This window comes from Bemisia tabaci, chromosome 4 (genome assembly GCF_918797505.1).
Source record: "Bemisia tabaci chromosome 4, PGI_BMITA_v3".
NCBI classification, from domain to species: Eukaryota; Metazoa; Arthropoda; class Insecta; order Hemiptera; family Aleyrodidae; genus Bemisia; species Bemisia tabaci.
In genome coordinates this window covers 13,653,358-13,668,224 of record NC_092796.1, presented here as the reverse complement: position 1 = coordinate 13,668,224, position 14,867 = coordinate 13,653,358, and the positions used below count along the sequence as shown (strand labels likewise).

Sequence of the window (14,867 nt, the reverse complement as noted above, 5' to 3'; positions counted from 1 at the left end):
TGAATAAAGTGAGGTTTTCACTGGGGAACAATGAATGGTGATAAAACCACTAGCACTTCATTCATTTACTTTTAATGCTCAAAATGTATATATGTATTTCATTTATTTCTCTGTTTCTGTTACAGCTTTATAGACTTCATGCAAAACTGGACAATGAATGAAAAGCCATCGTTTATGGACGTCTCGTTTTTCTCTGAAAGATCAATTGAAGATGTTCTTGAGAGTGAATCACGTTCCGAAATTGTGACTGTTGCAGTCAGTTATGGAATAATGTTCATTTACATAGCTACTGCTCTTGGAAAAATTACTAGTTTTTCGCGTCTATTAGTGAGTTCATCCACATCTATTTTTTTTTTAGGGTTCTTGAGAATCAAATCCTAGATTATTTTTCAATTTTTTATTTCCAGTGATAAACTGAAGAAAATGTTTAAATCAAATACTAAGAAAATTGAAGGAGGAAAAAAATAAAACTAGCTGTGAAAAATACATCTCTAACAATGTAAAGTTTTACATACCACCAGCTACAGTTAGGTTGGCTCTTTACAAGAAAATAATTTCCTTGTAAATCCCTCCATTTTTTCGAAAGACATGTTGACGGCTCAATGCAGATTTATCTCTATTACATCATTTGCAGCCTGATTCTCTCTCATGTTTTACTTTTTTTACTGGGTAAGTAAGCAACTGTCTGCTGTAAAATTTTGTGAACATATTTTTATAGTGGAAAGGGATTCACAGTGTATTTTAAGAAATAACGCTACTACTTTTTTCATCCCAAAAAAAATCAATCACGAAAGGAAACTAGGGACTGCGAAATATAGGTGAGCTAATTCCATTTGAAGCTGTCTATTTTGCTGTGACTTTGGATGAATAAATTTGGTTTGAGGTTGGAAAAATTGATTATTAACAAATGTTTCATTGATTTTCTGCACATCTCCTCATGTTTTACCCTAATGCATTGTTCTTTGTGTTGCAGGTTGACAGCAAAATAACTCTTGGATTCGGAGGGATTATTATTGTTTTGATCTCTGTTGTCTGTTCTGTTGGTTTGTTTGGATACCTTCAGGTTCCTGCCACGCTTATCATTCTTGAGGTATTGCTCTCTAAAATCTTGTTTGTAATTTTTTGGGTACCAAAGTCATTCAAGGAGATATTGCATTTTGAGATATCAAGTGACAGCCTTCAAGATTAGTTTATCCATACAATAATTGAATAATTTTTACTGACCTCTTGCTTGGTGACTGTCATGAAAAAAGAGACTCACTGACAGTTGTGTTTTTGGTGAAGTAGCATATTTTTAGAAATAACTTTCATTGTTGCTTCTGTAATTCTCGGACTATTATAGCTACTTTTTATAGCTGCTTTTCTTTGCAAATTATACATCTCCAAATCACCCAAAGTGATCTTCTGACAAACCAGTGATACATCATTGAAGAAAGGATCCAATTAAATAAAAACAAAGAGGAGCTGATATCTCGCTTGGAGGAAGGGAGCTTAAGTTTCAACTCCCTAAGCACTTGAGAAATAGTGCACTTCCTTAAATGGCTCCTCTCAGGTTTTAACTCAAGCTGCAATGGCTCAAATATTTTGCTGTTTCCAGAATTATGCACATCCTATATCAGGGGCTTCCTTCTAAACAAAAATGACACATTGATGTATGTCATGTTCAAAATTAAATTCAAAGTACATATTTGATTTCCTCATCAGATATCAGTGCCAAGCAACAGATACCTAACTCTACCGTTTTTCAGTCGATACCAAATTTTGATTGAATCATCAAGTCTCTTTTGTCTTACTACCAAATTTTGGTTTATGAAAAATCCCAGTAATTTTTTTTTTATTAATAGGTGATTCCTTTCCTGGTACTTGCTGTTGGTGTGGATAACATGTTCATAATTGCACAAAAACATCAGCGGGTTCAGCGTCACCAAACTGAAACGTCAGAACAGCACACAGCTAGAGTTCTCTCAATAGTGGGGCCGTCAATATTGCTGACAAGTGTCTCTGAGTTTTGCTGCTTTATTATCGGTAAATACAAATTTTTTACTTGCCAATTTGGTGATTAGTTGTCCAGATAGATTTTTCTAATACAGAATGTGCGACCTGGGCACTGTAGACATTTTGCCCCCTGAAATTTTATTCTGTCATTCTGTAACACTCGTCATAATTCATTTGAACGTAATGGAGTCTTGATCGTTGAGCCTTTGACCCTTAGAAATGTTTTAGTTGGCCAAAGGCCATTTTTTTTTTTTTTTTTTTTTTTTTTTTTTTTATTTACTAATTGAATTAACTGTCATATTTACTGGACAACAGCTTATGAAAATTATGAAATCCATTCCCCCTTTCTCATATCAAAGACTCCCATTCGCCCTCTCAAACAACGTATATGCATGGCATACAGAACAGTTTCGAACACAGCTCTTGACATGATTAGTGGCATTCCTCCCATAAATCATCTAATCAACGAAAGACTCAGCCTCTGGCATAAGGAAGCAGATAAACCGAACATCAAAGCCGCGACCAGAAGAGATTGGATCCTGCAATGGCAACAAGATCCTTCAAAAGATGCCTGGCTCAAGAGACTCATCGTGGACCCGGAAAAATGGCTCACCAGAAGATTTGGAGATGTAAACTTCTTTTTAACTCAGGCTCTAACTGGACACGGCCCTTTTAATAATTACCTCCATCGAATGAAAATATCATCATCCCCCTTTTGCCCGTACTACCCAGATGCTCTTGACACTCCGGAACACTCTCTTTTCACGTGTGGAAAATTTACTTCTGAAGGAGACCTTTTAGAGACAGAAATAAAAAAGACATTTACCATCGATAATTTTCAAAATTGTTTATTAGAATCTAAAGATAGTTGGTTTAAAATTTGTACATACATAAAAACAGTCCTTAGCAACAAAAAAGAAATGATAGACAAACAAATCCATACCGATGCACGCCAACAGGCGGATTCCGGTGTCGCAAACCTAAACCCCTGCTGATTTCCAGTAACTCTTTTTACTGTTTCTAATTTTCAGCTAAATTAGCTCTCAAACTATATCATAGTCTTATATTATTATTGTTCCCTAAATCCTTATTTACTCACTTTCATTGTAAGTGTAATTTTGTAATTTTGTAACTATTCTCAAGCGACAATAAAAAAAAGAAAAAAAAAAAAAAAAATATCAAAGACTTTAACCATGCTGGTTGATATTCAGTGTGTTTACTATATTCGCATTTTGTTTTCTTTTTCCAGGAAGCTTATCTGGTATGCCAGCTGTAAAAGCGTTTGCTCTTTATGCCGCATTTGCACTTCTAATTAATTTTATTCTTCAGATAACCTGTTTTATCAGTTTGCTTCAAATTGATGCATCACGCTACCAGGTAAAATCCTACTTTTTCTTTTGATTGCTTCTCTATGATTTCAAACAATAATTAATTAATTCCTAAAACGCAGTTTTGAAAAAATCAGTCAAAATTTTAATGCACCAATTTTAGCGCCTTGAAATGTTTAGATTATAGCATAAAGTATAGCTACTTATTGTTGATAAAATTAATGAAACTTTTTGTTATGAATTCCCTGTGAGAAATTTTTTTCCGTAGAAATATTATATTTTGATTTGGTGAAAATTGCTCTTCAAAAAACTTGTCTCTATGCATTAGGGTATCTCTTTCTTTGGACCATCCTTCTAGATTGTATACAAAGTTCCTGCAAGCACAACATTCTTACAAAAACTTAAGCTTACAATTTCAATTTTTCTAGGTTGGACGCTTGGATGTACTTTGTTGCTTTTTCTCAAACGATACGAAAAATGCTCTGTCTGATGGACCGTTATACAGATTTTTCAAAAAATTCTACTCGCCTTTCATCTTAAGTGGGCCCATGAGGAAGATTGTAATGGTTGTATTTTTCATCTGGTTCAGTTTTGCTATCTCTTTGGTACCTTCAATCAATGTCGGATTGGAGCAGGAATTGGCGATGCCTGAAGATTCTTACGTCCACAAATATCTGAAGGTAATTATCACCAACAGTTCTTTTTTTTTTTTTTTTTTTTTTTTTTTTTTTTTTTTTTTTTTTTTTGCAGCAAATTAATTTGTGCTATAGTCGTCTGCTAATGCACAGTATGGTAAAATTGCATGGGGTGCAAAAATTCCATTACGTCCACCAATTCTTGCCTCGCACTATTTTATGTCAAAGAAAAAAAATCCAATTTCTCGACAAAATGCTGACTTTGTCTTTTTACCAAAATGATACCCAAAAAAGGAAAAAATAAGATAGGAAATAACTGAGAAAGTAAAAGAAAATATATAGAAAGGCACTCTTCAGTCTAATGGCGCAAGATTTGCCTCTTCTTTTCAGTCCTTTGGGGCCGTTTCGGGGGGTGGAGGTGCATAGTTCTGTATTTCCATCGGATATGCAAGTGTCAACTTCAACTTCTCATGGTCTTTCTCTCTGCGTTTTTGTTTATTCCTCGTTGAATCCATTGACTGATGTTGTTGACTAGTGAAATATTCAAGTCAGAAATTCTGGGACTGTTCTTATTTTTAATTTTGATACTTAGTAGTTTTCTAGTTTTGCTCTGTTTTTATTGATAGCTGTATTATTTGCGTTTTCCTTAGTCATTGAACTCATATTTGGCAATTGGACCTCCGACTTACTTCGTGCTGACCGAAGGCTTGGACCTTGCCAAAACTGACGTTCAGAATGCTATTTGCGGAGGACCATCCTGTGATTCTGATTCGCTAACATCTCAGATATATGTGGCCTCTAGAATGGTCAATGAGTAAGTTTCTCTCAAACCTATTTGTTTTGTCTTTATTTATTTTATTCTTACTTTATTTACGACTTTCACTACTTACTTGCTGATGCAAAATTGTGCCTATTGGTCCAGAAAAATACTGAATAAAACAGTAGGATTTGAACGGTTCAAACCATGGATTCTTTTGCAAATGCCTGCTATCCGTAACTTTTGTAACTAGTGCTGTACAATTAGTTCCTCGGATGACTTGTAGACAGTGCCTATATTGCACCTAACAACCTGATGAAAACATGCTATTCAAAACAACAGTCATTACGACCGATTATGTAGTGAAGCTGTTAATGTAGAAAAATTTTCAGAATCAGGTTGAATTAACAGTTTCATTTATTAAATGTGGCAAACATTTTTGAATTTATTTTTATGAAACCATCATTCAAAAAAATAGAAGAGGAGAATCACCGAGGATTCTGGTGTGCTTATTATCTTTGATATTACCTTTACACTTTGAAACAAAATTTCCAACAGAAAATACTACAATTTTAAGAATTAGTTCTTTTCTTCCTGTAAAGCGCACCCAGCAACTTTGTTAATTTTGAAGGTTTAGCCAATCATTGACAAATATTCACCTGCCATGACGAAAAGGTTTGAATCAAATATTGTGCTTTCTCATGAGCTATGAGCAATAAAAAGAAAACCACTATTAGTTAGCTCAGCTAGAGAAAATTGCATCATCAAACTTAATGCTATTTCAGTTTAAAATGTAGATGTGTGATGAGTATTTTCTCTTCCAACCCCCAATTCTAAACAGTACAGATACCTTAATATTTATATTTCTGTTTTCTTTCTCTTTTTCAAAGGACTTTCATAAGTAAGCCTGCAATGTCCTGGTTAGATGACTACTATGATTGGTTGAGCGTTCCAGGTTGTTGCTGGCAACACTCCAATAGTTCTTTCTGCCCGAACACCGGTAAGCTCCGGAGTCAATATTTTCCAATTTTTATTGATATTCTTATCCTAGACTTTTCATTATCAGTGTTGTATAGTATCCGGAAAAATTTTAATAAGATTTTATCAGGGTAGCCTGTCTTCTAGATAACATTGGAATGCTAAGGAAAGTTTCGGAGAAGTCGGAGAAAAATTAGAGGATTTCATCTAAAATAAAAAAGAAAAAAAATTAATGAAAAAGGGAGAATTTCAATAATTTTGAAATCCTAACAACTGGTCAAAACGGAGCATCCAACTGAATTTTGCCACCTAGATTTTCATTTCTAGTTCTGACCAATTAGGACAGTCAAAGAAAACAATGTTTGAATGGCTTCTTAATGAAAGTTCTATATTTTAATATTATTTGATTGTTCCCCGCAGATGCCTTGACTAAAGGTTGTCATCAATGTGACATCACCCTGGATCCAAGTTTGAATCGACCAAACTCATACATTTTCCAACAATATTTGAGCTATTACCTTCAAGATAATCCGTCGATTACATGCTCTAAAGGTGGACATGCTCCTTATGCTGCGGTAAGTTTTACCCATTAATTTATACTTTTTACCTAAACAGACTGATCTTAATAACAATCATGATTAGACATCATGAGACTTGATTAGCATCATAGTTTTTCATTTATAAGAAAATTGACTCAAAGAAACGAGTATTGAATTTATTAATGACTTTCCAAACCCTGAATTGAATTATTGGTGCTGTTTGGCAGCAGAGTGTTCTTCAACATTTTGGCGCAAAGCATGCCCAATGAAGTTAAACCAAAGCTGAGTAAATTGAATTTTTAAGAGTTTCTGCTGAGTTTGAACTGAGTTTCAATAACATTCAAAAGCATTTTTCATCAAAGAATTGTAAGACAAAAGCAAAACTTTTGTCAAACTGAATAATTTAGAAGTTTTTTCATTTAAGTGAGGACGTCCCTCTTTATCTTCTTTTACCATGGTTTTACAATATTAATTTGTTGTGATCCATTCGACAGCCTTGCAAAACAATCATTTGATTTTTCCATATACTTTCAGGGTGTCAACCTTGAAGTAAAGGATAATAAAGGATTTGTCGGTGCAAACTATTTTATGGCATTCCATAAAATTTTGAAAACATCGCAAGACTACACTGCAGCACTACAAGGAGCTCGGAAAGTAGCTGAAAATATTACAGCCATGATACACTCGAAAATTCCGAACAGTGAAAATGTACAGGTCTTCCCATACAGGTAGTGTAGAAATGACCTTTCCTTTAATAAATAGAACTGTTATGCTCATCCATAAATGTTCAGCATTTTTCTAGTTTTTACCTCTAATTGTCAGCTCTCATAGTCTTAAAACAAAAATGGAAGTGTCCTTTTCCTGCAAGTAATTTAGGTCTACCGTTTTATGGTTAGTAAAGATTTCTGATTTTTAGTAGTTACAGGAACCAAGCATAGACTAGGCACAGGTTTTTATTTCAATAATAATTCAGTGCTGAATAAGAAGCAAAAAAGTTCCAAAAAAGCAAATTATGGGCATTAAAAACTATTGCTCAAAGTAAGCTTCTAAGGACTCCAAAGAAAATCAAACTCTCCCGTAACTTCTTGAATCCAGCAATAATTTTTGTCAAGTTGGGGGAAAAAACGGAATTTTAGATCGGAATAGAATACACTCAACGCTATGGAGAAGAATGAATGAAATTGTTGAAGACATGAAAATAAATGAGAACAAATTAAGACCATAGTCTTTAAAAATATTTTATTTACAGATTATGTACATATGCAATGAACCTATCATAACGCAATATTTTCCGCATGCATACCCCATGTTGTAGATACCTCCCCTTAATTTCCCATCCAGGAAATAACCTATTATAATGTAGCTTTGCATTGAATTGACTCAATTTTGCAATGTTTGTACTGTTGCAGCTTTTTCTACGTTTTTTACGAGCAATATTTGACGATGTGGCAAGATACCCTGTCAAGCCTCTCTTCCTCTCTTGTGGCTATCTTTGTAGTTACTTTTGTTCTGATGGGCTTCAATGTCTTATCCTCTGTTATCACAGTTCTTACGATTGTAATGATCATAGCAAGCATGGGAGCGCTCATGTTTTTGTGGGATGTGTCCCTCAACGCCATTTCATTGGTTAATCTAGTCATGGTAAGTAATAGTAGGTTTTCAAATGGTTGACAAACAAATCTAAGAAGTACAAGGCATAAAAGGCAACAGAAGTTTCTCTAAATGTTTCTTAAAGAAGGGCACACTAATATTTGGTTGATACAATTTGTACCACACCAAATGTTACTTGATGTTATTGATCAGTTTATTAAAAGGACCAATTTCGAGCTTCAACTTTCCTGCTTTTATTTTCTAGAATTTAAGAATAAGGTTTGGTAGAATCTCTCATGGAATGCATCAATAAAACCGATCATTTTGTTTTATGCAAATTTATTAATACTGCAGGAGTCCTTTCTGATCATTAAATGCTCAAATCTCTGCTAAGCGCTCCCTAACTTAGTAGAATCATTTTACAGTAATATGAAGTCCAGGTCCTAACTCAATACAGCAAGCTCACTTGGAGATAGTTACCTGTTAATTGTAAAAGAATCATGGAAATCAGCTCGCTAGATCCTCGAATGTAACAATAACAAAACATGAAACTTTGGGGAGCTAGAAAGCATAAAGTATTGATGAAGTTGTCTAATGTAATTGGCTTAGTTCATTAAACGCCATCTTGATCTCTGAGCTGCTGTTGTCAAACCCTCCATTAATTATTCATCCCCAAGATTAAATAAGTCCTACTTTTCATACATACGTCAATCATCACTTTTTCTCTATTTTTATTTCAGGCTGTAGGAATATCTGTAGAATTCTGCAGTCATATGGTGCATGCATTCACTGTCTCTGAAGAATCCAGCGCTGTCCAGCGAGCTGTTGATGCCCTGAATAATAGTGGATCATCGGTAAGATTCAATACTTCTCTGAGTCTCTCTCAAAGTCTAATATGGATGGTGATACTCTAAATTCCATCACCTGGATTATCATTTTTCAGAGTTTCTGCTCTTATTTTATTTTAATAGAGAATTACCAGACGTTCCAATGAAACTTTCAAGAAACATTCTTGGAAAGGCAAAGAAAAGTCACAAAATTTTTCACAATGAAAGTAATCAGTCATCCTTCAAAAAAGTAAAATGTAACAAAAATCTGTCAAATCTTTTACCGAGATGTGTAGCCTCATTGTCTCAATATCAATATTGTTGATGCCAAGCTGCTGATGTCTGTGAAATCAGGAACAATATCTAATTATTTTGAATGAACTGTTATGTTTCTACTCTAGTTTAGTTCATATGCATTTTGCTCTTTTTTGGCTCAAGTTTGGACCATTTTTAATCATAGGTGAAGATAGAAGGTTGTCCTCTTTGAAATGCCAGTATTCATTCACACCTTTGAACCGCTACAAAGTATATTGCCTAAATTTGTTTTTCATACCTCTAATTCTCAATTGTATGTTTATGTTTAGATATTTTCCGGCATTACCTTAACTAAATTTGGCGGAATCATAGTACTTGGATTTGCCAGATCTCAAATCTTTCGGGTTTTTTACTTTAGAATGTACTTAGGCATAGTTTTGTTTGGTGCAGCCCATGGCCTCATCTTTTTACCCGTGCTTCTCAGTTATATAGGTAACAAAATTTTTAATTTACATTTTCTAATCTCCAAGAGTCCCAGATTCCACTATTGCCAGAATACCTAAGGGGAGTCTGTATTTGTAATTTTTTACATATTCTTTATCACTACATGCTTTGATTTTTGCTGCACTGCGCCGAGTCTGTTAACCTCGTAATCAGTCTTGGTCTCGTAATGACAGCAGTTCGAAGACTCATTTTTCTTTGGTTTTGTTTCCATTTAAAAACGAGTCTGTCATAAATCTCAAAAGGTCCTGGTTTCTTCTATCTGTTGTGTTGTGCAACAGCCTTTCTCCAGATTAATTTGTTATGACTACTGTGTTTTCTAACTGATTAAGTTGTTCTTCAATCCATTTGTCTCTGACGCTGACACAAATAATTTTTTTTCCACAGGTCCAAGCGCACTTGGTCAGAAGGTGAGCATGGAAAGTGAAATGGTCAAGGTGCCAAGTGATCCCATGGCAAGTCAGAAAATAAATCTAACCGCAAACGGAACCAACAATCATGCAGAACCATAATCAGTGATTTAGGAACAATTTCCGGACTAGGAAATAATTCTCTCTAAAAGATCTCTATAGTTTTTAAGTTGGTTATTTGGTAATTACAGCAGTCCTTTGCTTAAAACCACCCAATTTCTTTTAGTTTTAATAGTTACCGTTACAATTTTTTTTAATCGAATTTTTCAAGTTTGTAACCACGAAATGAAACTTGTTTTTTTAGAAAAAAAACTACAGCTATTGATTTGACTCAGATTTTTAAGCACTTTTTTCTTTCAAGGAATTTCCACACAGGGGAAAAAAAAACCAAAAAAACAGGTAACAATTAATTGTCGATATTAAGGCAAAATCAGAAGAAAAGTTCACACAGGGAAAACAAGAGCCAAAAAATCTGTTAAAAATTGTGTGCCATGACTGAGGCAAAATCAGAAGTTACCCTCGGCATTTTTATTCAAACGCTCAATCTTGTTCTCAAAACCATTAAAATCAAACTCTCTGTTAAATTCCGCCAATGTAAAATCTAAGAACAAAATTTGCAGTCAATTGTAAATATAATGCGGCCCTAAATTTACCATAAAAATTAAGTTTTTATCTCTGAAACTCATTTTTCGTATATAACTATTTACATGTAAAATTAAAAAATCGTTCTGCCAGAAGGGCACCAAGTAATCTTTAAAAATACTTAAACACTCCTCTACTATTTTATTACAGCCAAACCCCTTTGCTATTTTGCATTTGAGGGTAATCGTTTTTATGTCTGTAGTAGCAGATAAGAGAAAGTGTCCAAAACCTTTCCATGAAAAAATGATTTTTTTTTCTTTTACAAATCACACTTCTGGGGTACCTCCATATTCCAGGAATCTCCTCTGCCCAGGAGGATAATTTTTCAGTTTGAGCTGTACTATTAAGAATGAAAACAAGAAATAATGAAGCATAAATGGATCATTCTGTTCAAGAGGTATCGACTGTCATTTATTGTAAGAGTATTAATGATTTACAAGTATTTATGATTGTGTCATGAATTCGGCAATATGAGTCCCTCTCCCAAAAAGAGATGCTCAAATACTTCTAACATTTTTGCGTGTATGATTCATGTATCAATTATTTCTTCTCAGCCTTGATTATAGTCTCTTTTTGTTTTAAATGAAAACCTAATACATCTATTATGATCAACAAGGAAAAAGTCTGCGAAACTAGGTGAAAAAAAAAAAATTCTGGAAGACCGTGTATTCTGTGCCTTCTGAAATGAATAGTGCCTTATTTTACTTTTTCAAATCATAAGTTTCATTTTTGCCTTTAAATGAGGCATTTCAAAGCTAGTGCATGTTGAGTTTAATGGTAAGAATACTGTGTAAACTCAGTTCTCTAATATTATGGTAAATTTAATTATGTATGATTCAAATCCTTTTGCACCAAGCATCAGAAAAATTTAACTCTCACAAGAAGTATTTAACTCCAAACGGCCGTTTTTGAACCACACTGTGATGAGTGTTCTAGTTTCTAGCTCTGATTCCAGGAGATCCTCTTTTTCTGTAACTGAATGAACATTTTTGTGAAAATTCAAGCTTAGTTAAAAAGGAAGAAAGGAGGGAAACCAGATTAAAAAAAGAAATAATTCTTTGTTATTTTTGCACCCTCCAATAATCTGTAGAAGGAGTGTCTTAATCGGAGGCCAAAAACTTCGCGTTCATTAATTGACATTTTATCCTAAATATTTGAAAGAAAGGAAAGCCTGACGTGAGAAGCCCACACAGCATTAACTCGTAATGATACATATAGAATTTAATTTTTCAATCTTTGATAAAATCTTCGATGACTTTTGACACAGTTATGGGTAATAATAGCTATTGTTTTGCATTTAATTCAACTGCTTTCCTTACAAATGAAGTAGAATTGTTGTTTCCTTTTTGTATAACAGTGATAAAAAAGGCACTTTTGGCTTCTTTTTTTTTGTAGTTATTTTGGTCAAATTTTGAAGTGCAGAAAACTGTTTTCTCTTATCATGTACTACTAAAGCATGTTTAGTCAATATCCTTTAAGTTGTTTCTCCTATTTGTGATTTTTAAAATTCACTTCCATTGAAAAAGTGTAATCAAACATGTATTTTCCTTCAAGTAACGGAAACGTTATAACCCGTATAAGATGTCATTTTTGGTTAAAGTGCAATAATATCTAGATATTCCGTATCATTCAATCCTCTCCTGTAATAAGACCCGTGTGTAACTGGCAAACATTTGAAATCCAAAATGATATGAAAGTTTCTCGCAAAGATTTTTTGGGACTTGTGAGTACTTACAAAGCAGGTCCCTCGACCATGTGCTCGACAATACTGTCTCTCACTTTGCCTTATTCAATAGCAACTTCAATCTGTTCAGTGAATTTAATGCAGTTTTTTAGACGTTTATAATATGAGGGACCGAGGGCTCTAAGGCGGTGTTGTTAAGCACAAAAAAGGGCTGACGGGGGATGCATGAAATAAACGCAACTAAGCGTCACATAATTTAAGTATGATCTATAGTAAGAAGTTTAGTGCTCTTTTTTTTTCAAATTACCGTGCTATCAATTCCTTTTTGTTTGTATGAAGTAAAGTTGGCGAAGAAGAATTTTGAATCTGATGAATTGATCGCATTGAGAACTCAAGTGATTCTCTGAAACCTTATCCCAGGTTGATAATCCACTTTTTCAGATTCTTCTTCAAGTTTAATTACTACTTGATAATTTTATTTAGTGAATATTTTTTTACTTGACAGCCTTCAAAAAGGTATCTGTGATATTATCAGTACAAGGGACCCATTGCAGCTGCTGATTTTGTAGATTAATAATGAGGATTCCATTGTTTGTAACTGTAAGAATGTAATTAATGAAACCAATATGTCTTATCAGGTAACTCTGTCAGCAATGATTTTTATGAGCATGTTTTTAAAAAATATGTAAAATTCATGCAGGAAGTATACCTATCAAGTGATTTGTATATACCATCACATAAAATATATGTAAACTAATGAGGACATTAGCACCGATTGTAGCATAAATGGTAATTTTACCATATTGTAAACTGTGAAACATTTTTATCAATGTCTATTGACATGCCATTGATTTTAAGTAAATATTTGTTAAAATATTTGGTATAATATTATTAAATCAAATATACAAGATCATTCACAGTGTATTCGGTTAGCCGAAAATGAATATATCCATGACATCTAGGTCTCCAGGAAGAATCCTAGTTATTTCAACTTTTAGATGTGCATGTGTAAATCTCACTCTCAATTGTCTTTTAAAACTAATGAAGTCTTTTAGCTGTATGAAAATTTTGATAATCGTATTTCTTTTTTCACACACAGAAAAAAAAAAATTTAAAAAAACTAGTCATTGCCACCAGGGTAGAAGTTTTAGCACTAATCGACAGTGAAATGGCAGGAACTCATTTAAGAAATAAATATTATTTCTGGAAATTTTCTTCATAGATTTTTCTCCACTCAGAGCAGAAAAATTAGAAAGCTTTTTACGAAGTGATGGTGAGTCTTTTTCAATTTCAAGGCAAAAGCATTACAGGAAGTCCCAATGCTGCAAATTGACATTTGCATTCTTGCAGTTTCACTGTTGAAACGCTATTATAGTCCTGTTTCTTTGTAAATATAGCCTCTTACAGGACAAAACACTTTCCCAAGTTAGTTAATTTATTTTGCCTAAAAAATGATCGAAGAAATTGTATATCATTGTTACAATTAATTTATTACTTTCAGACTATCCTGTTTACATTTTATCAAATTTTAGCACTATTCCCGAGGTTTCAAACAAGGTTATGGTGACAAAAGTATATACTATTGCCTACAAGATGGTGTCTCAACCAGCTTAAACATCATTTCTGTTCTTTAAAATGTTGCTGAAGTGCTTAAGTGAAACCCTAAGTCTCATTTTCGAAGGGATATTTCTGATACCCTCAACCCTTTCCTGAATCTAATTTCAATTTTAAGCAGGATTGCTTTGACTTCATTCTAAGTGTGTCCTAAGTAAATGGGCGAAATTTTGGCTCAGTTTTGTCATTACTTTTCAACTGCAAACTCTACTTGCAGCTACAAGCAAATTATACTTCCTTACTCTGTTTTTCTGGCTCTCTGAGACAAGAATACCTATAAAATTCTTAAAACTGTTAAAACTAATTCTAAAAATCAGTCTTTAAACACGGATCAACACTGCCATACTTAAGAAGAACGCCATATCAGCATTCAAATATCTCCAAATATTCCTTGACCATTAACGAATGATTGGTTTTTGACAGATTACATGGATGCTTTTAACTGAAATTTTTAGATAGACTAGATTTGATTGCCAATAAAATTTCCCAAAAAATCACCGAAAAACTGGAGTTTTTCGGAATTTTTTTTTCTTAGAGGAAATTTGGCAATGTCTGATTGCTCATATGATGTTTCTTTCCCTCACAGCGGCAGCAGTGTGATCCTCTGCATTAATGACAGAAATATGGTAGGTACAGGACTACAGGCGCACTGCTTCTTTAGACTGTAATTCTTGTTAAATCCATAAATGAGACTGATAAGAAGTAGAATTTTTTTCTGAAAGCTCTGCTTTTTTCTAGCTACCTTTCTCATCTTGTAGGTTATAGTTTGCCATAGGTACAAATCAATCTTTCTATTGTCATTTTGTTACTTATTATTTTATATGATCTTATAATTGAATAAAAAGGTTATGGAATCATTTTGATTTGTTAATTGTTTTTTTTCCCCCTCACTAATCTGCATTACCTGTAAATTTTTCAGGGATTTTTATTCTTTTAGTAATTTTTTTTTGCAATTATTTCCCTTGCCTTCATGGGGTATAATACTCATGAATATTTTCGTTGGAACCAAAAATATGAAAATCTCCTTCCTGCCGTTACAAAAAAAAAAAAAAAAACAAATACAGTCTTGTAAAAATGTAAGTAATTAGACATACATTTTCATAACTGGAAAA

General features: G+C 33.5%; 1 protein-coding gene across 1 annotated transcript in view; it reads left to right on the top strand.

Annotated features, from left to right (window-relative positions):
* Positions 1–14,618, top strand: part of Npc1a (Niemann-Pick type C-1a) — a 56,667-nt gene extending 42,049 nt beyond the window's left edge. The window contains exons 12-24 of the mRNA XM_019047493.2: positions 126–327; positions 974–1,090; positions 1,845–2,025; positions 3,245–3,372; positions 3,752–4,003; positions 4,609–4,772; positions 5,606–5,715; positions 6,114–6,268; positions 6,767–6,960; positions 7,642–7,873; positions 8,563–8,676; positions 9,234–9,396; positions 9,793–14,618. Of these exons, the coding sequence (XP_018903038.2) occupies positions 126–327; positions 974–1,090; positions 1,845–2,025; positions 3,245–3,372; positions 3,752–4,003; positions 4,609–4,772; positions 5,606–5,715; positions 6,114–6,268; positions 6,767–6,960; positions 7,642–7,873; positions 8,563–8,676; positions 9,234–9,396; positions 9,793–9,917 (2,137 nt within the window). The 3' untranslated portion in view covers positions 9,918–14,618. The remainder of the gene's footprint in view (positions 1–125; positions 328–973; positions 1,091–1,844; positions 2,026–3,244; positions 3,373–3,751; positions 4,004–4,608; positions 4,773–5,605; positions 5,716–6,113; positions 6,269–6,766; positions 6,961–7,641; positions 7,874–8,562; positions 8,677–9,233; positions 9,397–9,792) is intronic.
* Positions 14,619–14,867: the final 249 nt, after the last annotated feature.